Source organism: Sinocyclocheilus anshuiensis, unplaced genomic scaffold (assembly GCF_001515605.1).
Source record: "Sinocyclocheilus anshuiensis isolate Anshui unplaced genomic scaffold, SAMN03320099.WGS_v1.1 scaffold613, whole genome shotgun sequence".
Lineage (NCBI taxonomy): Eukaryota > Metazoa > Chordata > Actinopteri > Cypriniformes > Cyprinidae > Sinocyclocheilus > Sinocyclocheilus anshuiensis.
In genome coordinates, this window is record NW_015536487.1 from 706,115 (window position 1) to 733,041 (window position 26,927).

The following is a 26,927-nucleotide window of genomic DNA, read 5'->3' on the forward strand; positions in this document are numbered from 1 at the left end:
ACACCTTGAGGCACAATTTATTGTCGCTATTGTTTTGGCCATCTCTTTTGTGTGTCCACTAGCTGGTATTTATTAGCCGCTAATGTTTTTAAAGTTTCATTAATGCGTATGCCCAGGATTGTTTATCGCAAAGCACATTGGGGGAAGGGTAGATGAATTACCTCATGCCAAGAAGCTCGCTGCTCAATTAGGCTACTCCATTAGCCCATGATTCCACTTCTCTGTTTGTGTAGCCATCGCATTTGGCCGTGGACGCTAAATCAGCTAGCACCATAAATAACAGGCTCCGTGCCGCTGGTAATAGAGTTTTGATCTGTTTTACAGTCACGGGCATCAACACCACTTGTGAAGAGGCAATTCAGGCCACTTATTAGAGAGCTATAATGAACACACACACATATGCACACCTTGTGCGATGGAAGGGACATAACTGAGCTCCTGCCCTGAGGAATGGCTGGCCCCGCCCCCCTACTTTCCTGATCTTATTCCATTCAATTGCCCCCACTCCGTAGTAATGGGCAAAGCAATTAAGGTGACGAGATTAATTTGAATTTGACTTTCAATTAACCCTCCTTCTCTCTCCATAAATATGTGAAGGAGTGGCAGACTGAGTGGGATATTGATATTTGTTTAGTGCTTTTATAAAGACGACCTGTATAGATTACAATTGCGTCACTGTTGCTGTTTGGCTGGGCCCACCAAAGACACACACAGAAACACAGAAAAACTCTTGATTTTACTTTCTGTGATGTATTGCGCTTTTTTTTTTGCAAATTGTGCTGATTTGTCACCAAGGTAATGTTATATAGCTGGCTTTGGTTGAAGATTTTCTCTGAACCTATCAGGAGTATTTTATATATTGTATGCCATTGTTTTAGAAAAAATTTTAATGTGAAAGAGGAAAACTATAAATATTTCTGGCAAAATAAAATCTTTTTTTCTTGTGGGGTTAGGGAAGAAAATACAGATTTGATACAGTTTAGATTTGGGAAATCTATACTTTTTGCTCATTGAATAGAGTTTAGGCATCATTGAAAATGCAGATTTTGTGTGCACCTGCTAACCAGTGCTTTACACAGAATTAGATCCCCTGTCATTGACACGTATGACACATCACACATTAGCCATATTTGCAATATTAAATATTTTGGCTAATTTGATTTTGCTTTCAGATACCTTTAAGAAGTGTAGTACTCTCAGCTCTTTTTAACATACAATTCTAGTTTTCCATTCTATTTTTATACTTTTTTGCTATTTGGTTTTATTATTAGTTTTTCATGATTGCTTTTATGATGTTTATAATACCATTTTGTCTTACTATTGATATATTTAATCTACAGTCTTAAGATGTTTACCAGGTTTGTGACAAATAAAATCTTGAATTTGAACACGAGTAGTTGCTATTACATATTAGCATGTAGACATCATGGGCTGGGTGCATTTATAGATCATGATGTAGAAGAAAACCATGCTTTGACAACATTCAAGTGGATACTTGGGGAAAAAAAGACTTTTAAAGTATCGAGACATGCTTACAGCCATTCAAGCTTTGAAGCCACTTGTATAGAATTACCCCGTTGAATTATTTTCACACGAATACTTCTGCAGTCTGCTCATACCCTCAAATACAAACTGAGTCACAAATACCACGTGTTCTGCAGTTCAACAAGCAGTGCTTAACTGTCCCTCTCCAAAGGGCAACAGAGAGGAAAGAGAAGGTCAGAACTCCTGATTGATGGCAAGTGTTAAATTTTTATTGATTCTTAATGCTGTAAATTTACAAATTTATTTGGCAGAAACAGAAGGCAGCTGCTAAGTTGTTGCCGTTTACTCTCCTGATGGTGCCACAATTTGCATTAATTGCGTTGCCACTGCACTCACTTATATTAAAAGGCCCGGCCATTCATTAATCCTTTTTATCCTAAGTCATTTTGGCACAATTTCTGGCAATAAACACCCATAAATAACTTGAAGGTTTGAAAAATAGTCTGCGTCGTGCCTCTATCCTTATTGCGGCTTCTTCTCAGGAGCGACGTTATTGATAGGTTTCAGGAGGGTGCAGCACATATGTTCCCACAACAGTGCTTGTGGGAAGAATGTTGCTAAGTGGATTATTTTGCATAAAAAATGTCCAATGTTTGAAGTCACACAATTAACCTGTGTTTAGAAAATGCTCTGATTTACAGCCTCTGTGTGTGTTTTAGATGCATGCATTATGGAGATTTGGGAAATTTATAATCCATTTAGCTTATGTGGTCAAGGGATTTTAGTGCAATCATTTATTCAAGGCCTGTATATTTTAATGTCCTCAGATATGGTCTTTTTAGGACTATTGCGGTACTTTAGCTTTTATGACTCACCATCCTTGTGCTTCTTAATGAAACAACAGGTTAATGATAGAGTTGATGTTTTTCAAGTTTGAGCTTCTTCAATTGAAAGTGTCAGAATTCGAGACAGATTAGCCCACAGGATAAAGATATGATTTTGTCAATTACGTAGCTCATATTGGCTTGGCTGCACATTGAACTCCTGGAGGTTGTCTTTAGTTAAATATCTCTCTTTCTTCTGTCCCCCAGGCGCTGTATGAAAACATGCTAGTGGAATTGCCATTTGCAAGTTTCTTCCTGTCCAAGCTCTTAGGCACCAGTGCAGAGGTGGACATCCACCATCTGGCCTCTCTAGACCCAGAGATGTACCGAAATCTGCTTTTCCTCAAGAGCTATGAAGGTGATGTGGAAGACCTCGGCCTTAACTTCACCGTGGTTAACAATGATCTTGGGGAGGCCCAGGTGAACAGCACATCTTTTTTTTTTCAGCACATCTTTTGCTTGTCTTTTGTGTCTCCTCTCTCCCTCTCTTGTTCTCTGGCATTGTTAATGATTGATCTAACTGTTGTTAGTTTTGGCTGATGGAGATAAAGCACGTCTCTGTCTAGACCTCTCTGAAAGAACTTCTCTGTTGACCAGCTCAAACATACCTGCTGGGAGAAAACTGTCTAGCATAGTATTAGAGCTAATCATCCCGCATGATATCTAGCATTGCCACTCCTTACCACCTTACACAGTATATATAATATAAAAAATTCTAAATAAAAAAATTCATGATTAAAAAATTAAATAAAACTATGCCAGAATGGGTAACAGGGTGGTAGATTTAGCCTAAATAGTCATTTAAATAATAGTTGTTATTGATAAACTTGTATTTCCCATTAATAAAAAAATGTTTTTTGATGACTTTTTCTTAAAATAACTGGGGTAACTAAATAAACCTTTATTTACTTTCCCCTTCATTAGCGAGGTAAAGGGTGTCCGTGTGCACTCATTTCCTCTGTGTTCCTCAATTGCCTTCAGCACTTTCCTCTGCAGCTGTACTGTTCCACTTTCAACAAGGAATTAAATCCTCACTGAACCCAGGGTGATGGTGCCTGTCACACTTCCATCTATTTGTGTCTTTTTCCAGGTGGTCGAGCTCAAACCAGGGGGAAAGGACATCCCGGTAACCACAGCCAACAGTATAGCCTACATCCATTTAGTGGCCGATTACCGTCTGAACAAACAGATCCGAGCACACTGCCTGGCCTTTCGACAGGGCCTGGCCAACGTGGTCAACCTGGAGTGGCTGCGCATGTTTGATCAGCAGGAAATTCAGGTAGCAGCACACACACATACTTTACACTGAAAATGCGAGAAAAGGCACATCTGTCTAGATGCACACAATCAGTCATGGGTCAGTAAAGATTATTAATAACAAGATGAGCAGATATTATTGACAGATATTATCACACTGCCTGTCTTTTCTTTACTCCCTACTTTAAACACTGCTATTTGTGTTCATTAATTAAATGTAAACAACTTAAGTCCATCTGTATTTACAGGTACTGATTTCTGGTGCACATGTGCCCATCTGTCTGGAAGACCTGAAGAGATTTACTAACTACTCAGGTACTGCAAGAACATCCATCACACTTTTTATTAGTCACTTCATTTTTTATTTTAGATTTAGCTTGATTTAAGAGCCTTTGTCTTTTTTCTTCCAGAGAAGTCAGGTTGCTATATTGTTTTGTATTCTGTATTTACTAGTAAGTGAGAGCAAAAACACGCACAGGTCAAATGTGAATTTATAGTTTAGTAATTAGTAATAAAGCTTAGTAGTAGATTTTTTGTTTTTGATTTATATTGTTTTTATTTGGTACCGCCCATAAAGACTGGATAACACTACACAGCTTTTACCCAGATTTGAGCTTGATTTGCAGTATGTCAGTCTGTAGATTTTGAGCACTTGACAGATTTCACAGAATATCATGTAGTGTATATTGTGCACAGATAGGTTTTTTTTTTTCAAACTTTTTTTCATTTACATTTATATTGAATCATTTAGCAGACGCTTTTATCCAAAGCGACTTACAACTGGGGAATACATAAAGCGATTCTTCTTAAAGAGGCAAACAGACACAGGAAGTGCTAATAATACCAATTTTCAGGCATTTGTTCAAATAAGTACAAGCTAGAAAGGGAAGGAATAAATAAAGAGAGAGACAAAGTTATTTATTTTTTTCAATTTAAGATGAAGTCAAGTAGCACCGAAAGAGATGAGTTTTCAGCTGTCGCTTGAAAATTGTCAGGGATTCAGCATTCCGGATAGGGGTGGGAAGATCGTTCCACCAGCCAGGAACAGTGAACGAGAATATTCTGGAAAGTGATTTTGAGCCTCTCTGTGATGGTACCACGAGGCGTCGCTCACTAGCGGATCTCAGACTTCTGGAGGGGATGTAGATTCGTAGTAGTGAGTGGAAGTAGGCGGGTGCTGAGCCTGTGGCTGTTCTATATGCATCAATGTGTTGAACTTGATGCGAGCCGCACCCGGTAGCCAGTGCAAGGAGATAAAGAGAGGTGTAACATGGGCTCTTTTGGGCTCGTTGAAGACCAGTCGTGCCGCTGCATTTTCCATGTTTGATATTTTGCGCAAATTTTAGAACACATTGTTTTCATTTCTCATGTACCTCCTAGCAGTGAGGCGTATGTTTCTGCATGAGTTAGTTGTGTTTAGAACGACTTAACAGTTTCGTACTATGTGATCCTCAGTCAGTTGTTTACTGTATGATGCCTAGTTTTTTCAAAGGTGGCAAGATTATGATGCCTAGTATTTCAAAAGTTGTTCAGATTTTAAAAGTTGTGTAGTGTATTCCAGCCTTAAGTGTTAACTTAAATGACTCAACTTTTCTTCTACTTAAAACAGGATGTAGTAAAAAAGGTTTCAGTTTTAGATCCATGTTTTGAAGTAAAGCACATAGCAGACATGCAGTATTCATAAGGGTTTAGTTACGCAGGACTTAGACTTTTAGTCCCTGCATTATATTCTTAACCTTTTTGTTTTTCTCAACTGTTGCTGCATTACTCAGGTGGTTATTCAGCCAATCATCCAGTGATCAAAATTTTCTGGGATGTGGTGGAGAGCTTCAGCGATGAGGAGAAACGCAAGCTGCTCAAGTTTGTTACAAGCTGCTCACGACCTCCGCTCTTAGGCTTCAAGGTCAGTGAGGGCCAAAACCCTCTGAAAATATGAATTTAATGAATTAACTTTTGGCATGTAGAAGACATCTGACGCTCTGTTCTGTTGTGTCTGAACTCTTTAAATACAAGTTAATGATTCATCTGAGATTGTATGGTGAAAAGTGAAATGTACAGACATGACCCAACTCGGCTGCATCGATATGACTTGCACCTCTGTTATCACAAATGGAGTTGAGCTGAAGTTCACGCCAACTCACACCTGCTGATGATTTTGTCCCATTTTCTACATTTGTATTCAATAAAGTTATCAGGATCCCCACCGCAAAGAATCCTACTCGCTGTAAGGTGTGCTGCCTTAACGGAGAAATAATGAAGTGAACAGAATATGTTTTGTCGCAGTATATCGTCATTAATTTACGCAAGGCTGTATGAGCAAACAGGCTCATTGTAACAAATCATTTTCACATTATAACAACTATCAGGATAGGCCTTATCTGGGCCTCTATTTGTGCTAAAGAGGTTGTGACCCGTAGCATTGTAATGCTATTTGAGGCTTTGCCAAGTGCCACTGGGTGTGTAAAATCCATCTGACTGATAAAAAACCATTGAACTTTCAATGGCTCTCACTTAATGTTGACTGGATCTAGCGTGTAATAATCAAAGGCCAGAAAATATTGGTATGAGAGAATAGCATCTGACAGCTTACAAATTATTCTGCCGACTTCATCTACCAACAATTTTCTTATTTAACAGGATTATTATTGTCTCAGTGTCTAGGAATGTAATCTTAAGTATTTTTCTTGTATGTCACAGTGTGAAGTCTGTCAGTTGTGCTTATTACACTCAGCAAAATCTGGAGAACAGAAACATCATTAAAATGTGTTTTTATGCCTTACTTAGACTAACCAAGGACAGTAATTGTCATTTCATTGACTTTATTACATATTTTAATAGCTGTCATCAGTTTAAAGCGGATTACTTTAGAGCCTGTATGAATTTGGGTGGGGGAAAATCATGGCTTCCGAGCAATTCCACAGATATGTGTTACTGCCAAAATTAAAGTGGGGCTGTTTAATGAATTTGACTTTGGTGCAGACACTCTGAGGAACAGATGGAAAGGAGGAGTAACAGGAAAAAGACGAAGAGAGACAGATCAAGGGGAGATGGCCTCCCACCTCGTCTGCCTCTTCAGCCAGCTCAGCCTTAATTAGGTGCCGTTAAACACCCCAGAATTCATTAGGGGAGAAATAGCCCTGTCATGGAGAGCTATTTAAAAAAGATGATGGATACCCTTTTTTCAAAATGATGGCTCCCATCGTGACGCTTTCTCGATAAGCAATGATACTTTAATACCTTAATTGTTAGAAAAATTGGCCGGTTAAAGCAGGTTTAATCAGGTTCATTTTGGGGTTGAGCCTTGCAGCCTCGTGGAGAATTTTTTCAATAGGCCTATCTTGTTGTTCTTCCAGTAACCTTTCCCAGATCTGAAAAGTTCTTCTAAGTGTAGATTTTGCGTCAATGTGATATCAGGGTGTGGTTTGTTGCATTTATCTGCACAGATGCTGCCTGATTAAAATGTGTATTAGTATTATTTTTTTTAATTATTATTTAAACATATTTGTGACCCTGGACCACAAAACCAGTCTTAAGTCGCTTGGGTATATTTGTAGCAATAGCCAAAAATACATTGTATGGGTCAATATTATCGATTTTTCTTTTATGCCAAAAATCTTTAGGATATTAAGTAAACATCATGTTCCATGAAGATATTTTGTAAATTTCCTACCGTAAATATATCAAAACTTAATTTTTCATTAGTAATATGCATTGCTAAGAAGTTGTAAGAACTTAATTTGGACCACTTTAAAGGCGATTTTCTCAGAATTTTGATTTTTTTTTTGCACCCTCAGATTCCAGATTTTCGACAAATATCGTCCTATCATAACAAACCATACATCAATGGAAAGCTTATTTATTCAGCTTTCAGATGATGTAGAAATCTCAATTTAAAAAAAATTGACCCTTATTTTTTGTGGTCCAGGGTCACATTTATTACTAAACAACCAGTCACTTGACATACATGAAGACAACTTGTAATCAGTGGTTTTGTCTACACTGGATGCGGTGCTATGAGACACTGACAGGATACTGATGCTCCATTTTATTTCTGACATCCTCCATGTGTTTGCGCTAATTCTAACAGTACAAATGGATTTGAAACTTTGGCTTTCGGTGTTGAGCTGTACGGTGTGGCACGTCAATAGTCGCAACCAGTGTAGACACAATGTTACACTGTGTGATCCTTCACTGATTTTTAAGAAATACAGGGTGGGTGAAAAGTAACTAGGCATTAAAAATTGGTAATAAAGTCCATATTTCTAATACAAGTTTATTGAAACACACTGTATATGTACTTCATTACATAGGAAAATGAAAGCAAATCTTTAAATTTCAACGTAGGCACCGGTAGATTCAACCAGTGATACTACAAGTTCTATAGTCATTAAATATTGCCTAGTTACTTTTCACCCACCCTGCAGTTTACTCAAAATGAAGACTTGCTGAAGATGTACTCACCCTTAGGTCATCCAAAATATTGAGTTTGTTTCTTTGTCGGAACAGATTTGGAGAAATGTAGCATTACACCACTTGCTCACCAATGAATCCTCTGCAGTAAATGGGTGCCATCAGAAGGAGAGTTCAAACAGCTGATAAAAACATCAGAATAATTCACAAGTAATTCACACGACTCCAGTCCGTCAATTAATGTCTTGTGAAGTGAAAAGCTGAGTATGTGTAATAAACAAATCCATCAAGATGTTTTTAACTTCAAACTATTGCTTAGGGCTAAAACACGAGTCCTCTATCCATAATACTGCGTTTCTTCAGTGAAAAAGTGTCTCATCTGAATCAGGAGAGAAATCTGCACAGATCAAACTGTGATTGCAAGCAAAATCAGTCTTAAACCAATAGGTCAGTGGATTTTGATGTGAGAGATGATGGACTTTTTTACTGGAGGAAACGTTGTTATTATTATGGATAATGGACTTTTAAGAAGCGGTGGTTTATAGTTAAAGTGCCTTACTGATGGATTTGTTTCTTGATAGACCAGAGTTGTGTGGGTTATTGTGTATCAGCTGTTTGAACGTTCATTCTAACAGCAGCACCCATTCACTGCAGATGATCTGTTGGTGATATAATGCTACATTTCACCAAATCTGTTCATATGAATAAACAAACTCAACTACATCTTGGATGGCCTGGAGGTGAGTACATTTTTAAGCAAATGCTAATTTTTAGGTCAGCTATACAAGTACACTAAGCTTGTTTAATTTCTAGACGGTCATAACTGAAATGAATCATAAATTGCAGTGAGTCAGATGTTGATTCAGTAACCGCCCTGAGTGATTCAATGAGTGTGAAAAGATGAAGGTGAAAGATGTGTCAGACTGATTTAACCCAGTAACGTCTGAGAGTTTAAAAGAACTGGCTCAGAAAGTGAATTGGACAATACTGGTCACTCTGTAGGTTACTGCCCACAAAACTCAACTCAATAAAAAGACATTTTGTGCCTTTATTTTATTTTTTTAGTCTTCACATTTGATAAAGATTGCAATCTCACATTCACTTGACTAAAATATGATTTAGTTTGTCACTGGAAAAAGCTGTTTTTTTTTTTTTTGGTCCATCTCTTATTTCTTCCATGTATATTATCAAATGTGTTTGTTGAGTATTGTTTTATGTTGTCATTGATGTTCATGAGACTTTCTCCTTGTCTCTAGGAGCTGTACCCAGCCTTTTGCATCCATAACGGAGGCACTGACCTGGAGCGTCTCCCTACCGCTAGCACTTGCATGAACCTTCTCAAACTGCCAGAGTTCTGTGACCCTCAGCCAATGAGGAACAAGTTGCTCTATGCTATTGAATCCTCTGCTGGCTTTGAGCTCAGCTGAGGAATACGTCAACTCCTAGATGGCCTTGAAACCCAGACAAGAATATTCGTCTTTTGTCGTGGTGACCAGATAGGAAATGATCAGAATGGACAGACAGTGTGTCTGTGTGGATCTACAGAGATTTGGAGAAGGTGCTGGGGAACAAACAGTTTGAAGTTGTGGCACGGACAAATATATGCTCAGTTTTATTTTTAGTTCAAAGAAAGTAATCTTGTAAATAATGCATTTATAAATTCAAAGCAACATCCAAGAAGGCGTCCATTGATCAAAAGCACTAACATTGAACAGGAACATCTGAATGTTGGAGATACAGAAGGAATAAAATGGCAACGCAAAATGTACTTGTAGATTTTCCTTGGTTTTGCGTTTCTAACGCCAGAGTGGATGTTTTTAGACAATGTCGTTTTACGGTTTCAACTGCTCTTTGTCGCCATAGTGCAGCACAATTTGAGTGTCTACCAATAAAATGTATGCATTTGCCTCACTAACTCAAGTCCAGTACACTGTACTAAACAGTTGGCTTGGTTTTAGGTCACACCGCTTCAGGTATACAAATACGCATACAGGGCTTGCTAATGGTGTAGCATTCGCTGAAAACTCTGAGCTATTTTCCAGGCTAAAAATTATTTTGTGGCTAATGAGCCACCAACAAAAGAGTTTAATAGATTAGAGTCATGGCAGGATGCGTGAGGTTAACAGGGCTGGTAGAACAGTAGCACAGAAAATGGTGTGTAGTCGTCTTGTTTTAATCATATAATAAAGATGACTTGAATTGGCTGATTCAAGTCAAGTCACCTTTATTTATATAGCGCTTTTAACAATACAGATTGTGTCAAAGCAGCTTTACAATATCAAATATAGGAAAATAGTGTGTCAGTGCAAAAGGACAATAGTAAACACTCAATTTTCAGTTAAAGGCAGTTTATCATTGAATTCAGTGATGTCACCGTCCAGCTCAGTTCAGTTTAAATAGTATCTGTGCAATCAAGTCGACAATATCGCTGGAAATGAAGTGTCCCCAACTAAGCAAGCCAGAGGCGACAGTGGCAAGGAACCAAAACTCCATCGGTGACAGAATGGAGAAAAAACCTTGGGAGAAACCAGGCTCAGTCAGGCGGCCAGTTCTCCTCTGGCCAGACGAAACCACCAGGTTGATCCATGCTGCAGCAAAGTTAGATTGTGCAGGTAGACATTCACCTAATAGAGAAAAAAGAAATTGTGAATTGTGTAATCATGTATTCCACACATTGGGCCTTGGCATTATAGCAATGGATATGATGCTGACATTTGTGCAATAAAATAAAAACAGACTTTGAGGACATTCAAGTGGTTCAAGGGGAGATTTTTAATAAGTCAAATTGATGAGTGAAGGAAAAGTGTGACTTCAAAGCCAAGACCTGCGTACTGGACACTACTCCAACATCTGCTGTAGCACAGAACAATTCAGTAAACTGAAGAGGATTGAAGTATTTCCTGTCAGCATCCTCTGGTTGCCTTTTTTGCTGCTACTTCACTGGGTTCAGCATGGCTGTAAGGACATGTTGGTTGGTTGGTTGGCAGAGAGCTGATGATGATGGATATGTGAATATGTATTTGTCTACATCTTTTAATGTTCACGTTCAGCATCTGTACAAGACTTTTAATTTCTCTCTTCACCTTGTCAGTAATAACCTGTCTCCCAACATCTGTTAAATGAGAATATATGACTTCACACAGGTGCTGAATATCTGATTGTTTACAAACACTGATGTGTAGAGTTTGTCTTGATGTTGGTGATGAGAAAGGGCAAGCAAAGTTTGTGTGAAGATGTGCGTTTACTGACTTTAAGTGTATGTGCCCTGAACGATTTTTTGAATGACAACAAAGACAGGTGTTCAATCTATGTATCAGAGTGTATGGCAATGATTAAATATGTTTTGAGTTTTTATTTGCACTGGAGCTATCAGCATCTTTTGTTAAAATGGAATATATTTAAGAAACAACTGTGGGATGAGAATTTCATTTTGAGTTTTAAGGCCTTTGACATATAATTAAAGAAACATCCAGTGATGGAACAAGAAAGGAGGCTAGTTGAGACCACAAATGCATGATCTGTACGACATAAATTAAGGGTGTGTGCATTTGACATAAATCTAATAGGGTCCTGCTATGAGAGCAAGAGATGGCTGGAGAGCATGGGGAACTTTTTATTCCTCCTTGGATCATCTCCATATATTCTGCCAGCCTCCGCCTCTAGACTCCCTCTCTGACCAAATCTCCAGCATTTTAGCAGCAATCTCAGACGGGGGTAATTGGGTCTTAAAAAACCAACTTGTCCTATAGCTATGAAGGATTGGTCTTAATTATGGGGAGATTTATTTGGGCCTATTACCTTATAATGGATTATAGCTCGCAAACTTAATGCCTCTGGTCATCAATCACATCCACGTGCAAAGATATACCAAAGGTATTTTATATAGCTTTTAGAAATGTTATTATTGCATTTAGGGTCAAGTCATTTCACACCAGAATATGAAAGCTTAAAGATTTAATTTCAGAGAATTCATTAGGAACAATTAATGGGTTTTATAAAACCCTTTATGTTTAACAGGGTCTGATTGCTTTTATTAAAGGGAGGGAAAAGATCGCTTAATGTAACTTGAGTTGTGTTAAAGAAATCGTGTTTTGTGAAACATGTATTAAATCTATAATTTAATTTAAATATATAATTTCTCTTTGTCAGTGTACAGAAACTCCTACTTCAGTAGCACTTCCATAAATTTGAGAGTGTTATTCCTAACCATATTCTGAAGGTTTTTACAGATGGGTTTGCTCATGTATAAGTATACAACAGTTTATTCATAAAAAATTGAGTGATAAAAGGGATATCCTGCATCCCCTCTGTAAAAACCTTTGACTCTAATATGTCTACAAAATGAAACAAGAATTATGAACCTAGCTATATCCAATGTTCAGATTTTTGTTCTGGAAATGTATACAAATTCGTGCATATTTAATTATATTATGTGCAATTTGCATATTTAAACACTTCAGAACACTTGAAATACAAAAAATGTTAGACATTCTTAATGTAATTAGTTACTTTTTTTACCCTTATTCACCTGGGGTGTTTTTTTTTTTTGGTCACATAACCTGATTTTCCACACATCTGGATAGATAGATAGATAGATAGATAGATAGAATTGACAGTAACATGATTACAGTTAACTTAATTTCTAAATAAAAATCAACAGCCGCTGTTCTGTCGATTTGTCTACCCTGTCAGATTTTGTTACCTCCCATTAAAACAGTGGGTAGTACAATTCGACAACGAAAAATGCTACCTGTAAAATTATGGTTCATTAACATCTACACCTAGCCCAACTCTAAACCTACCCTTACAGTAATGCAAATACAGTAATTATGTGTTATATTCGCGGTTGTAGCTACAGGAAACCAACAATAAATAATTTGTGTTTTATTAAAGTCTGCACCTACCCCAACCCTAAACCTACCTTTACAGTAATGCAGATACATTAAATATTGTTATTCAGCGTGAGAAAAAGGACGCAATATTGATGTGCGCATGCGCAGTAAACCCTGGTAGGACAATCTGACGGGTAGGATAAAATGTCAGGACACCGCATAATAAAGATGGACAGAGAAATTCGTTTACTACATCTTTAGAAGACTAAGTGTGCCTCCCTGTGGAGGTTTTTTTGACACAACTTGACACAACTAGAAAGAACTTTTGTATCAGTTTTAATATGCAGCAGTTATAAACCAAGACCTCTGTTATTACAAGATAAGAGTCTAACTGAATCATTGATATTGGAAAATACACATATTGGTATTATCTCACTGGCTAATAGTGCACTATAATAGCGTGGTTAAATGGATACATGAGCAAAAGAAAGAAATGTTCACCATCTGCTGGCCAATACTTGGAAATGCAACACGTGCTTCCTAGATAATAGTATACAGAACACAGCTTTAAAGCTGTAGCTAAAAATCTACATGTCTACATCTTTTAATGTTCACGCAGTATTTGTACAAGATTTTTTATCTCTCTTCACCTTGTCTGTAATAACATGTCTCCCAATATATGTTAAATGAGAAATATGACATGATACAGGTGCACATGTCTACATTACACAGTCACTATAGTTGAATACTTTTCTGAATGTTTTATTCACTTCTGAAGATTCCTATGCAGCTTGAGAAATTTGTCTGTTTTAGTAGGCTAATTTTGTAATTTATCTGATATCATTATACTGTTTTTACTGTTTGAAGTGTATGTTATGCCCCTGTTCAAATATGAAATGTTATTAGATTTAAAAGTATGAGTGTTTCCACAATTATTGTGTAATAAGAACATAATAAAGCATTTCAACTAACAAATAAAAATAATTATCTACTTATTTTAAGCCATTTTTAGTACGATACTCAGGGGAACAGAATGAAACCAAAGGGATTCTGCTGCACTTTCACACACTAACATTCTTTAATAGAATGCAGCCTTACCAGATGTTCTTTCAACACATTCTTCTGACTTTTTACGTCTGTATGAAATAGCATAATGCTCTCTTAACCAGTTCTAACATGGGTCTGTCTGAATGTCTGAATCATGTCTGAATCAAGTCCTGAATCAAATTCCAGAACAAGCTTTTTGGAACATTCTTTTGCAAAAAAATAAAATAAAATTAAAAAAAAACACAGGACTCACTCATGAATAATCATCCTTATTCCTTATCTTCAACCTCCAGTCCAGACCTTCACAGGCGGCAGCAGGAGAGGCAAAGGCAACAAGAATTCAATGCCTGCATCACATCCTGCCTACTAAGATGCAATCATTTGGTTGAATTCTGAAGGAATCATAAACAATATCTGCCTGTACCTATAATAGCCCATAATTCTGGGAAAAATAAAAACTGCATTTGAAGGAGCAGTTAAATACACATTGCAGTCACTAAATAATGTGCATGGTAAGCACAAAAAGCTCATATGGATTTGTTCTAGAATCTAGGTCATTAAAAATGGAGTTCTGGTGACTGAGAGAGCTGGTTTCAGGCACACACCCAGAGAGAGCAGTCACAGATCTCACCTCTCCTGACCTCACCCTTTCCTCCACCTGTAAAGGTGAAGCTGCACTTTCACTTTCTACTTCACATGACCTCAAGAGCATGGCCTTCACTAACCTTAACTTGTGTCTTCTGATTATATGCAGATAAATATTAGTTTTACAAAAAAAAAACAAGATTTTGTTTAAAAAAAAATAGACTTCGTTCTATTGCGTAATGCACAGATCTGCTGAAACATATATAAAATTAATCCGTTTCCCTCAAAAAGTCGTTTGACATTTCCCCATGTTACAAAACCATTAGCTAGCTGACACATCGCACTTATTGAGCAATCCCCTTCAGCTGTTTGGGTAACAGGAAGTGACGACGAAACTGCACTAGAATCAGGTCGGCGGATTGTTGGAGAACACTAGCGACATCTCAATAAGAGTCACACATCTGCTCATCCTTGTCTGTCACACAGGGAGCTTGTTCTGATCACCTGAGCCTATTTTATAAACGGACAGACTTCGGACCAAACAGAAGAATTCCTTCAGGGGCACTATTACAAATAAAGAAACTCGACCTTATCTTTGAGATACTCGGCGGAGGTCCGAAAAAGCAGCGGGATAAGGACATTTGTCTCCGTTACATAAGTTTGGTGAGTTTAAAGTTGGTTAAAGGTTTTTCGTTTGGCTATGAAAAGGAGATGAAAAACATTTACAGTCAGTGTCTCAAAACCTAGTCAGCTGCCTACCCAGACAGCATCCTTGGCACACTCGCCTATACGTTCAGTAACTGCGAAAATTTGATGGAAAATGATCAGTGCTACATTCAGTTGTCAAATAATTTATTTTATTTATGTGTGTAAACTGACGCATGCATGTGAAACGATTTGAAACTGGCTTGACTTTCTAGAAGTTTCTGCGTCTGATCACACCTGTAATCTTGTGTCAATCAAATGTCATATGAACCTGAGGCTACGTGTGGTGGAGATTGTTTCCACGATTAGTTCTGATGGTGTTTATAGAAATTATACACAAACTTAAAGAGATCACATTGCCCTTCAATCACTTCCATGTAGAACAACATAAGGACTGGGAAAAATCTAGAAAATGATCTGAAGACTGTTCATGCATGGCAGTGGACACCTGTGTTTGTCGAAAGTACCTGAGGTCATCTCTGCTTTCACTTTTAGTAGGAAGTACTAGTGTTTCTCTCTCTTAAGCTCATCTGCTATATAACAGATGTGGTAGTTGAGCTAGCATTCTTATATTGAAAGAATGACAATGAGCTTGATTTGTTTCTTTAAATTAAATACATTGTTGATTATTTGTGACCGAGGACCACAAAACCGGTCATAAGGGTATTTTTTTTAAAATTGAGATTTATCATCATCTGAAAGCTGAATAAATAAGCTTTTTGTTAGGTTAGGACAATACTTGGCCGAGATACAACTATTTGAAATTTTGGAATCTGAGGGTGCAAAAAAAAAATCTAAATATTGATAAAATCGCCTGTAAAGTTGTCCAAATTAAATCCTTAGCAATGCATATTACTAATCAAAAAGAAAGTTTTGATATATTTACGGTAGGAAATTTACAGAATATCTTAATGGAACATGATCTTTACTTAATATCCTAATGATTTTTGGCATAAAAGAAAAATTGATCATTTTGACCCATACAGTGTATTTTTCGCTCTTGCTACAAATATACCCATACTACTTATGACTGGTTTTGTGCTCCAGGGTGACATTTTGTGAACTATGGTCTGTTGTCTTTGAGGTTTTGGTCTGCAATTTCAAACTAACACATTTTCATATTTAGGCATGCTTAATAAGGTCTTGGTTTCATTTATTATGAGATCCACAGTTGACAGCTAAATACATAATTCTTACATTTCAGTAGAGTGTAGTGTTGTCCATTAAGGACAGTAGCTAGTTTAGAATGGCTTTACTTAAAATGATATACTACCTTTCAAAATTAATGTTGGAGAAAAGTTGTTAAATTCTTTTCACCTTAATCAGGGGGTAAAATAGATAACTGGGGTAGCATAAGTCAGTTTATTGATGCTATAAAATGGCGTAAGATGTGATGGCCTTCATTATGAAGTGAACCAAAAAAATGTCCCTTTTGTTCTCTGTGCTGTCAATGTGTCTCAGAGAGATCAATGCTTTCAAAGGTGCCCAGTGTAGGTTTTGCCTTTGTCACACACCTTTGCCAAATAATGATTTCCATTGTCCTAGGTAGCAGTGCCTCAACTGTTAGTCACATTGACAAACACATGCTCTGTCAAATAGTGTCTCCTCCTGAGTTCTCATAGAAGGAAAAATAAAAGAAAGCAAATGGCCACATTGGCAGATTGTATTGTAATTATAATGGCAACACCTGGCCAACAAATCCAGCTCTTTAATCTGCTTATCTGCTCTTGCCTCCAAGCATCTCTGTAAACACACCTACATCCTGATCCTATCATACTCGCTTACTTTTAGGACCGTTCCTCATGTGCACCTCTTTACATGTAGAAGTCTAATTTAGCCTTTTAAACCACTGAACCAGTTTCTGCTAACAAAACTGGCTGAGCAGTGGTCAGATTTGGCGCAAGTTATTGCAGTCAAGTGATCTGCTGTGAGCTGAACTGACAGCCCCTTTTAGTGCCACTATGAGAAGCCAGAAAACAAGCTCCAGAGAATTCAGCAGCCATTTCACATCTGTTCACACATTTGTGAGCTTGCCCTGACTGCTGTTTCATGACAAGTAGCTAAGGAATGTTCAACAGAGGTTTGGAAGAAGATAGAAGAAAGATGATGATGATCAAGAGAGGACTGTTGCTTAAAAGTGTGTTTCCATGAAGAGGCTGTCTCAAAAAGGTTAACCAGATTGACTGGAGCTGTGAGTCAGGAATGTTGGCTGTGGGGCAGAAGGTGTGGTTTAAAAGAAAAGCACTTAATGATCTAGTGGTGGTTAAAGAAGGCAGATGAAATAGTGCCGGTGTATTGTGAGTATTAAGATTATGTCCTGTTACCAGTGAAAAGGAAATTTGTATCTGTTGCAGAAACTGGGCCATCAGTCACTGACAAAATTCTGCATATCTACCGCCCTTTTGTTCTGTCCATTCGGTAAATAATTTTTCTAATTTGATTGTGCTTTTAGTTACCAACAGCACGCTTCTCTTAACACAGGTTTCCAAATTTAAATCCATTCCACAGAATTCCTCAGATTATACCCTAAAATCAGCACATAAATAATAATAAAAAACAATCTTTTTTTTTTCCGCAGAAACAGATTTTCAAATTTAAATTGTCTTAATGGTTATAAGTGTTCTGTGTGTATTTTTTGTGTGTGTGCCATTTGTACAGTAGATGTTTCTTAGAGACTAAACATTGCCTAAAATTGTTGTGAAATTTGAGTGTGCTGGACTGGCCTACAGGTATATGATATAATCTTCCTTTCTGTTGTTAAGCTCCAAGGTTTAAATAATGGCAATACAAATCATGTTGTGTTTTTCAGTGCCTTGGTAAGCATTATTTATCCCTTTGAGCAGTGAGCAATGGACATTCATTTTGAAGAAATGTTATCTTGCATTCAGCTAAAGGGAAATAAATGCAAACAGAGCATTGCGCAAAAGACAAAAACAAAAGTTGTTTTTGTTGTACATATCAATTAAAATTAAATTAAGGGTTGAATACATTGCCCCTATTTGCAGTCATTGATCATCTGTTTGAACTCATTCTGATGGCACCCATTCACTGCTCCATTGGTGAGCAAGTGATGTAAAGCTAAATTTTTCAGAATCTGTAATAAACTCATCTACCTCTTGGATGGCATGAGAGTAAATTAATTTTGAGGATTTTTTTTTTATTTTTGGGTGATCTACTCAACTATTGGGTGAACTAAATGTATTGATTTTAGGTTGTGTAGTTTATTCCAGCTATTACAATGCAGAGGAAAGCCAGTGCTATGCCATGATCACCTCTGAGCCTGTCCTGAAGGACACTGCAGATATAAATAACACCAATGAGATCCAGCTGGAAAGCTACTGGAACTGGCTATTTGGTCCCTGATTGTTCCCGGAAGCAGTTGACATTTTGTTCTTCACGATAAGATGCTTCGATCTGAGATGATTCAAAGAAACCGGCTTTAAAAATGGCTTGTAGGTGTTAGGTGAAATATATAGGTTATATACAGTAAATATGAGAACGTCTGTAAACTGATTTGAAAATGGCTTGTTTATTTTGTATATTTACCATTTTTGTATCTTATTTAGCTTGAACCAGAAAAGGATGGATTATGGCGATAAGAAGATTGTACAATATTCCCCAAAAGCAAACTGAAACGTTATATGGGTAACAAATACAATCATGAATCAGCCAGTTCCTGATAAATGCTTTTATGTATGAAATGTAAAGTGGAACCATACTTTCACATGATGAGTTGGTGTTTCGAGGTTGTCTGTCACAGTAGCCACCCACCCACATAACTACCAAAACACACCCTCTGTTTATTATCCCCTTTTACATCTTCTTTTACTAGATATCTCACTTCTTTTTCTTTCCAGGGCCACTGCTGAAAATTGATCCTCATCCAGAGGAGTGGAAACCCAAAACCTGAGCCATGGGGGATTATTACGAGATCCTGGGTGTGACACAAAATGCATCCCATGACGATATAAAGAAAGCGTAAGTACTCTGTGTCCTGTCATGGGCATCTATTTTTACACACGGGACATAGTAGAGCAGTAATGATAACTGATTGTGCAGCACAGGGGTTAGTTGATACTGTCCATGTGAGACTTCTCTGCTCTTTGCTGCTTGTCTCTATTAATGTGTGTTTGTCTCAATTCCTCGCTTCTGATGTTCTCTGTTTAAAACGAAAAAAACATCGGCCCTTCATTTTAATAACAAGGAGAAAGGGATTGCATTGGGTCCTTACATTCTGTAATATGAAACCAGGTCTGGTCACAAAAAGAAGTATTTCAAACACTCTACTAAGTTAAGTTAATTTGGAGAAAAAGCATGTCAATAAATTATATCTTTGTTGGACAACAGTTTTGTAAACAGGCTCATACACATGCAAAACTGTATCGCACACGTGCTACTGTAGTACATTTATTCAGACCGATTTTTTGTGCACTGTACAGCCCTAACCAAACCAGTTACAACTCGAGCTCCTCATTTAGCGATATAGGCTACTCCTCCTCAAATTCACGTCCGCTTTCCGTGATGTCGCTCCGCACTGTCGCACACAGAAATATGTCAACAACTAGACTTTATCGTTATTATCGCAGGAAGACTAATTCTTATCGTGGGGAGAATTTTTACCGGTATATTGCAAACGATAAGATATCGCCCATCCCTACCTTATACCCCATGCCTTATTCATCTACTGCCTCCCTGGAAAGGCTGTTTTGTCCTTTGTTTGTCAAGTAAGCAAACGTCTATTGAATCCTGATTCTGTAGGTCACTGAATTTGCTGATGGTAAAGGGGGGAATTTCTAAAGCACAGAGCTATGGAGGGCAAACACTAATAAAAGCTGTGCAAAGGACAAATCCCCTAGTGTATGGAGTGTTTGGTTTAGGCCATTGACCCTGTTGTGTGCTGCTGGCTGGATGTGTATCGCTGACTCAGGCCTAGTGTGTAGAGATGCTGACCTGTTGCTACACCTACTGAAGTCGTATTGTGCAGCATGACCTGTATTGAAAGTAGTTGTTCAGAGGTGCATGACTTTGTAATGCAGTGATGTGTTAGCATCATGAATGAGGACCGTGGAGTACTTTACAACGAAAAATGAGTCTCCTTGAACTGTCGATTTACATATTATGGGCCAGATTTACTAAACAGGGCAAATTAGCATTAGAGTGCATGCAATTCCATAAAAGCGCTGATGGGAGGGAAAATTCTGTGTGTGATTTACTGACAATGCGCACATTTCCATAATGACCAGCGCAATCTACCAAGAGCAGCGCAAACTCCTACAAATGCATATTCAATAAGGTCAGGCGCAAATATAACTGTGTCCATGGCTTTTCAGCACTAATTCTTCACTGCGCGTATTTAGTAAATCCTGACAGTACAATTTTAACGCCAAAAGACTGTTTGCGCTGCTGCAAGCTGTTAGTAAATCTGGCCCTATGTCTTAAAACATGTTTAGCCTATAACAAAATAATTTTAAGTCACAACATGTACTATACATGTGTAAAATTGTTTATTTTTCCACTAAATACCACTTTTCTGCCATGAAGACATATATATATAAACCTGAGCAGTCATGTTATATCGCTCTATATCACCATGGCTGTGATTTGGCCATATGTACGAGGACGTTTATACAATAGTTTGACGGCACAAGTGTTTTAAAAAATAAGAAACAACCACGGAGTGTCTTAACATTTTGTAAGCAGAACTACTTCCTTCCGCCATGGATTTAGATCTCAAGTTGGAACTGGCAGTTAATAGATAACAAATCATGCCTATGGCCGAATCACAGCCATGCTGATATATAGCGATATCACACAGGTACTCGTGTGATATTGCTCATATTTATTTTAGTTGATAGATTTTAGTTGACTATGTATATTATTGTATATAATGACCCTCATATTTGCTGTACTTTTAAACTTGAAGGAATGTTGTCAGATATACTAAGAATGCCCTGTCTTTTGTGTTGTCTTTCCACACTTAAGAAATCTTGTTTTAATGAGGGTTTGGGTATGTGTGTTTTACAGGTACAGAAAAAAAGCACTGAAGTGGCATCCAGACAAAAACCCAAACAAGGAACAGGCAGACAAAATGTTCAAAGAGATCTCAGAGGCATATGAAGTCCTGTCAGATGGTACTACTATTTATATTGTTATTATTATTATTTTTTTAATATGATGCCATGTTAATTTGAGAATTAATATATTTTAAATTACAATACTATCTTATTATACTAATATTAAAGAATTGTTGTGGAATGAATGTCCCATGCCATGAGATATTTACTTCATGCAGGTAAAAACAGCATAAAACATAAAAAGTTGTACCCAGATAGATCTATGATCAGTCTCATAAGGCCGTCAATAGTTGAAAGACTTGACTCATTAATGTTTTAAACATATTGAGGGTATAGTGCTTGTCCTCAGAATAGGATGGAATTTGACGCAAAGGTCACACTGTGGATTACATCTTTACAAACCAAAATTTCTGTTCAAAAATGGCCAGTTACATTTGCCACATTTTTCTTTCATACAGAAAACAAACGGAGACAGTATGATAAATATGGTAAAGAAGGCCTATCTCATAGAGGTAAGTAAAGTTATTCCTGATTTGTTATCTGTTGACACATTTACCTGTTTTTGAAAATGTGGTTTTCTTCTAATCCTTACTTGTTAAAAAGGAGGCCATTATGATGAGGATTTCATGGGCGGATTCACATTCCGAAATCCAGATGATGTCTTCAGGGAATTCTTTGGAGGCCGAGATCCATTTGCAGATTTTGCAGGTTTCTTTGGTAGGTACATAAATAAATTAAACTGATTAAATAACAAAAAATACACATGGAATAGAAAAAGAAGACGTATAGAGTTTTTAATAGCAAAACCATGTTTAACCTGCATCATTTCTGAATAAAGAGGTTTTTGTCAGTGAAAACAGGAGTGTTAAAAATGAGAACAAAATTCCCAAAAAGAGGAAATGAAGGTCATTTAATCTCTCACAGAGTCTCTGTGACAGTAATGGTGTGGTTTGAGTTATAATTAGGTTTTGCATGAAATTATTGGAGCTTGGGTTCATTAGATGATTAGCTTTGTTAATCTACCATAATTATATTGTTCACTAAAAATGTGCTCTTAACATGGGTGTGTATTATGGGAAATTTTCACACTTTACTGAAAGGGCTGTTTTACATGTTATATGTCTGTATGTATACATTCAATAATTTTACACCTGTATAGAATTATTACGACTATACAACAATCGCAGGATGTCAAGGACATAAAAGCACCATGAAAGTAGTCCATATGACTTGTGTGCTACATTCCAAGTCTTCTGAGGATTATCCATGAATAATGGCTTAATATAAATATCTTTTTAGAGCTTAACAGACTGCAGTCACTATAAATTGCCATAATTGTGGGGGGGGGGAGTATGTGTAGATTTAAAAAAAGTCTTTCCACAGATAAAATAACAAAAGGTTTGGAGTGAAACAAGGCAGAGTAAACGATGGCTGAATTTTCATTTTTGTGTGAACTAATTTGATATGTTGTTGAATAAGCTCTTAAAAGCATGAAAGCTGATATAGGAATTCATTAACTGGTGAAAATAGTGTTGTAGAGCTGATCACACATAACACATATTAGTCATCTGTGAAACACTAAAGTGCTGCCCCATGCCCACTGACTCTAACTGCTGGGAGCAAAATGGCTGAACGGCATGTGTGTAAAACATACAGGCACTCTAAATATGGCGAGGGCGCTCAGACCAGCAAGTGAGACGAGAAGAGACTGTGCATCATCCACTAGGAATGTTCTCAGAAATAGCTTCCGAATAAAAGAGCAGCAAGAGAAAGGGAATGGCTAATAGCTCGAGGCCGCTACGGAGAGAGAAAAATGTGTATGTGTGCATATAATGTATGTTTTTCTGCGTTTCAAGTTGTTTCAAATTGGAATGTTTCAGGAAGACCATCCTTGACGATAGAAGGTCATTGATGTTTATTTGTGTTTATGTAGCCATGACAAGGTTGGGGGTGGGTTAGAATAACAGTCACATTGTGTGTGTGTGTGTGTGTGTGTGTGTGTGTGTGTGTGTGTAAAGATCTCAGGCGTGGTTCTGCCTACGATAGAAGGTCATTGATGTTTATTTGTGTTTATGTAGCCATGACAAGGTTGGGGGTGGGTTAGAATAACAGTCACATTGTGTGTGTGTGTGTGTGTGTGTGTGTGTGTGTGTGTGTGTGTAAAGATATCAGGCGTGGTTCTGCCTGCCAAATCAAACTGCTTGAAGGAGATTCAAAAGTTCATATGAAGGTGCTGAGTGCCTGAAAATGGAGAAGCATTGATCTAGACATGTTTCAGCAGGCATAATGCTACATTGCAACACTGGTCCTGAAATTATGTGGATGAATAAAAATAGACCTGTGAAGCCCCCATCAACCTAGTATTTCCATGATCCGAAAAGGGAAAAATAAAATGTGCAAATTTATTAAAAGCCTGAAACGGAAAACTTGTGGGTTTGATCTCTGCATGAAAGGATCAATGAAACATGAGCAATGCATGCGGCTCCAGGGAGTTTCTCTCTCTTATAACACATGTATTGTTTGACAGCCAGCTCTCAAGTTTAACCTTGCTCTGAGTGGCAAAAGGCTAGAGTTGGCCAATAGATGGTAAATTGTGACTAAAACAAGCAGATAGATCAAACTGGTGACCTTTTTTAGCCAAGACCTTTTTGACTCGAAAGGTCCCCTAATGTCTAACACAATATTCTAAGGTCTCCCATATTGACTAGGATATTTCATCTGGTATTTCTGCTGTGAATTGACAATGCTGCTTGTTTTCAAACATAAAAAAAAAAAAAACAGAAATCTGGAGTAGTTTTGATATTAATTTATTCATGATATCATTATTGTTTGCATTTTAATTACGATTTTTTTTTTTTTTTAAGTAATTAAACCATTTTATGTCACCCTTGGACTTTATTTCAGGAGTCTCGTTTTTAATGGAAGAATAAAAGATGGCAGATTTCCCCCTTTCACTGTGTCCATGTTTAGATGTTGTAAATGCTTTCTTTAGTTCTGTAATGCAATATTATGCTGTTGGTGAATGTTTCAGTGGTCTGTCTTGTCAAGCATGTAAATCTATTATCCAGTAGTTATGTTCAGTAGTAGATAAATTGTACTTGTGGGACCAATTTATTCAAACATATTTTACATGTACAGCCATGACAGTGTTTTTCACTAAGCTCCTTTTTCTTTTGATTTAGCTGATGACCCCTTTGAAGATTTCTTCGGTGGGCGGCGTCACAGGGGTGTTAGCAGGAGCAGGACGACAGGTTCATTCTTTCCTGGGTTTTCTCCATTTGGTTCCCCCTTTTCTGGGTTTGACGCAGGTTTGTTAATGTGTGTGTGTGTAGCTAGTGAAAAATCATACTTGTGTATTTAAACATCATCATCATTGTCATTTCTGTAGGTTTCACCCCGTTTGGCCCAATGGGTGGGGGGGGCTTCACCTCGTTTTCCTCCTCCTCATTTGGGGGTGGTGGTGGTGGTGGTGGGGGTGGTGGAATGGGAAACTTCCGCTCTGTCTCTTCATCCACCAAATTTATCAATGGAAAGAGGATCACCACCAAACGGTACCGAAAAACATTCTGTAACGGCCTCTAACTGTTTGAATAGTGATTCACAACTTCAAGCATATTACACTTTTGCATATTCTTCAGTCACTACATATCTATGCAAAAGGCTCATAAACTGATGCTTATTTGACTAAGCCTTAACTACTATCTATGGTAATAATTGTACAGTTAATGTCAGCTCACTCTACAGCTAACTTTTGTGTCATCACAGTATTGTAGAGAACGGTCAAGAGAGAGTGGAGGTAGAGGAGGACGGTCAGCTCAAATCTCTCGCAGTCAATGGTAAGGTCCAACTTCTCCGACTGGACAAGTGATTTCTGAACTCTGCAGATGAACATTCAAAACATTTTAACCCAAACATTCCTAAACATAACCAACCCTCCCAACCAGACTGATGGCTACTAAAACACCTGCTCTCCACCAGTCAGCAAGCCAAGAGTAGGTCACGTGATGCATCCATGTGATGTGAGCTTTTAGGTGGTGCTGTTACCCTCTGTGCAGTGAATCGCAGACCTAAACAGGGTGAACTCTCATTCCAATGTAAGCGTTTTTCCGTTTTTGTTTTTCTTTTCTTTTTTTGGGAGACGGGGACCATTTATTCCTCACAAAAACAGGAGACCTCAGTTTGAACAAGCACACTTCATTCCTTTCCGTCAGCTGATGGCTGTTCTTTCATCCATAAGTGCTTATTGCCTGATTGAAACTGGAGCTTAACAGGTTGTTTCTGCTTTCTGCTGTAGAGTCATTTAACTGTTCAAATGTTGAAGTCTTAACCTCTACACTTTGAAATATTTAATATGATCTAACCAATGTTAGGAGCCACCAGTTGTTTATAATATTAAGCTGTTTATTAAGCTTCACACCAAACTGTTGCATAACCTGAGACCTTTCCATTATTAAGAATATATATTGTGTGACTTTATATGCTGGACATTTTGTTCTTTGTAAGACAAAAAGCAAAGATGGACAAAGTTTCAGGTTCAATAAATCTCACTTTCACCTGTTTGGAATGTTGCACTCACAGTTTCTTTGCGGTGGTTTTTAGAAAACGTGCCTATAATTTGTGTGTAGGTGTGTTTTTTTTGCTTGGCTGATGTGTCTCATTGCAGCACTTACAAAATTAAAATGAGTAAAACATTGCCTTTTAATCTGCTTTTACATCTTATTGTTTCCACTAGCTTCTAAAATATTCACACATGCATGTGCACATACTTAAGCGGTTTTATTTGGTTTGTTCTACAATGTTGATTTCAGGACACAAAGACAAGATTTCACCTTTGATTAACTGCAAATATATGTAATGATCACTTGCTCCTGCAGTCTTTGACAGCCATGATGTGATAAGCTCAAAGCCTCAGCAGATGTTCATTTATCCAAACCTTGTCCTTCTCATATTGATGTAAATAGACTCAATCCTCAAGATTGAGAACACATAAGCTAGCATTAACCCATAATGAATTATGATTATGTATTTTATAACCAAATCAGGAAATGCCAGGATGACAATTGGATCCTTTGTAGATGTAAAGATTTAGCACTACAGACAGACTCTGTTTATGATGACCTTACGCACGCACACACACACAGTGCAGGTCATTACAAGATGGGAACTGAGACGCAGCAAAGGTGTAATTGATTTCCTCTACACTTTTTTTAAAACTTTTTTTAAACAATTTATTCGACACTGGTCTTTGAAGCATTTTAAAGAATTTTGTTTAATTTTTAGATATAAATCAGTAATAAATAAAAGATTTAATAAATACTGACCTCACTATTTTAAATAAACAAAGCTAATGATTCTTTTAAAATGTATTTGCCAGGCCCAAATGTCCTCACTATTATAATGAAATATCGTGTGTGTGTGTGTGTGTGTGTGTGTGTGTGTGTGTGTGTGTGAGTGAGTCAGTGAGTGTGTGCGTGCATGCGTGAGTGTACATGTTTTTCTATCCCGGTGGGGACTTAAACCTGAATACTCACTGACTCATGGGGACCTAAATTGAGGTACGTAAATAAATCATACAGAATGAGTTTTTTGAGAATGTAAAAATGCCTGTAGTTTTGTGTGAAGGGCAGGTTTAGGTGTAGGGTATGTGT

General features: G+C 37.5%; 2 protein-coding genes across 4 annotated transcripts in view; both read left to right on the forward strand.

Annotated features, from left to right (window-relative positions):
• The window catches only part of ube3c (ubiquitin protein ligase E3C), a 29,049-nt gene extending 18,790 nt beyond the window's left edge, over positions 1 to 10,259 (forward strand). Inside the window, exons 20-24 of the mRNA XM_016481177.1 lie at positions 2,577 to 2,789; positions 3,460 to 3,648; positions 3,875 to 3,941; positions 5,399 to 5,529; positions 9,293 to 10,259. Of these exons, the coding sequence (XP_016336663.1) occupies positions 2,577 to 2,789; positions 3,460 to 3,648; positions 3,875 to 3,941; positions 5,399 to 5,529; positions 9,293 to 9,463 (771 nt within the window). The 3' untranslated portion in view covers positions 9,464 to 10,259. The remainder of the gene's footprint in view (positions 1 to 2,576; positions 2,790 to 3,459; positions 3,649 to 3,874; positions 3,942 to 5,398; positions 5,530 to 9,292) is intronic.
• Positions 10,260 to 14,849: 4,590 nt separating this feature from the next.
• The window catches only part of LOC107684822 (dnaJ homolog subfamily B member 6-like), a 23,012-nt gene continuing 10,934 nt past the window's right edge, over positions 14,850 to 26,927 (forward strand). Inside the window, exons 1-9 of one of the 3 annotated variants that reach the window (XM_016481204.1) lie at positions 14,850 to 15,163; positions 18,772 to 18,850; positions 19,063 to 19,183; positions 21,230 to 21,336; positions 21,738 to 21,791; positions 21,883 to 21,996; positions 24,462 to 24,587; positions 24,668 to 24,830; positions 25,045 to 25,115. In XM_016481204.1, coding sequence (XP_016336690.1) covers positions 19,119 to 19,183; positions 21,230 to 21,336; positions 21,738 to 21,791; positions 21,883 to 21,996; positions 24,462 to 24,587; positions 24,668 to 24,830; positions 25,045 to 25,115 — 700 coding nt within the window. In that variant the 5' untranslated portion in view covers positions 14,850 to 15,163; positions 18,772 to 18,850; positions 19,063 to 19,118. The remainder of the gene's footprint in view (positions 15,164 to 18,771; positions 18,851 to 19,062; positions 19,184 to 21,229; positions 21,337 to 21,737; positions 21,792 to 21,882; positions 21,997 to 24,461; positions 24,588 to 24,667; positions 24,831 to 25,044; positions 25,116 to 26,927) is intronic. The other 2 variants (XM_016481196.1, XM_016481188.1) reach the window with 2 other exon arrangements.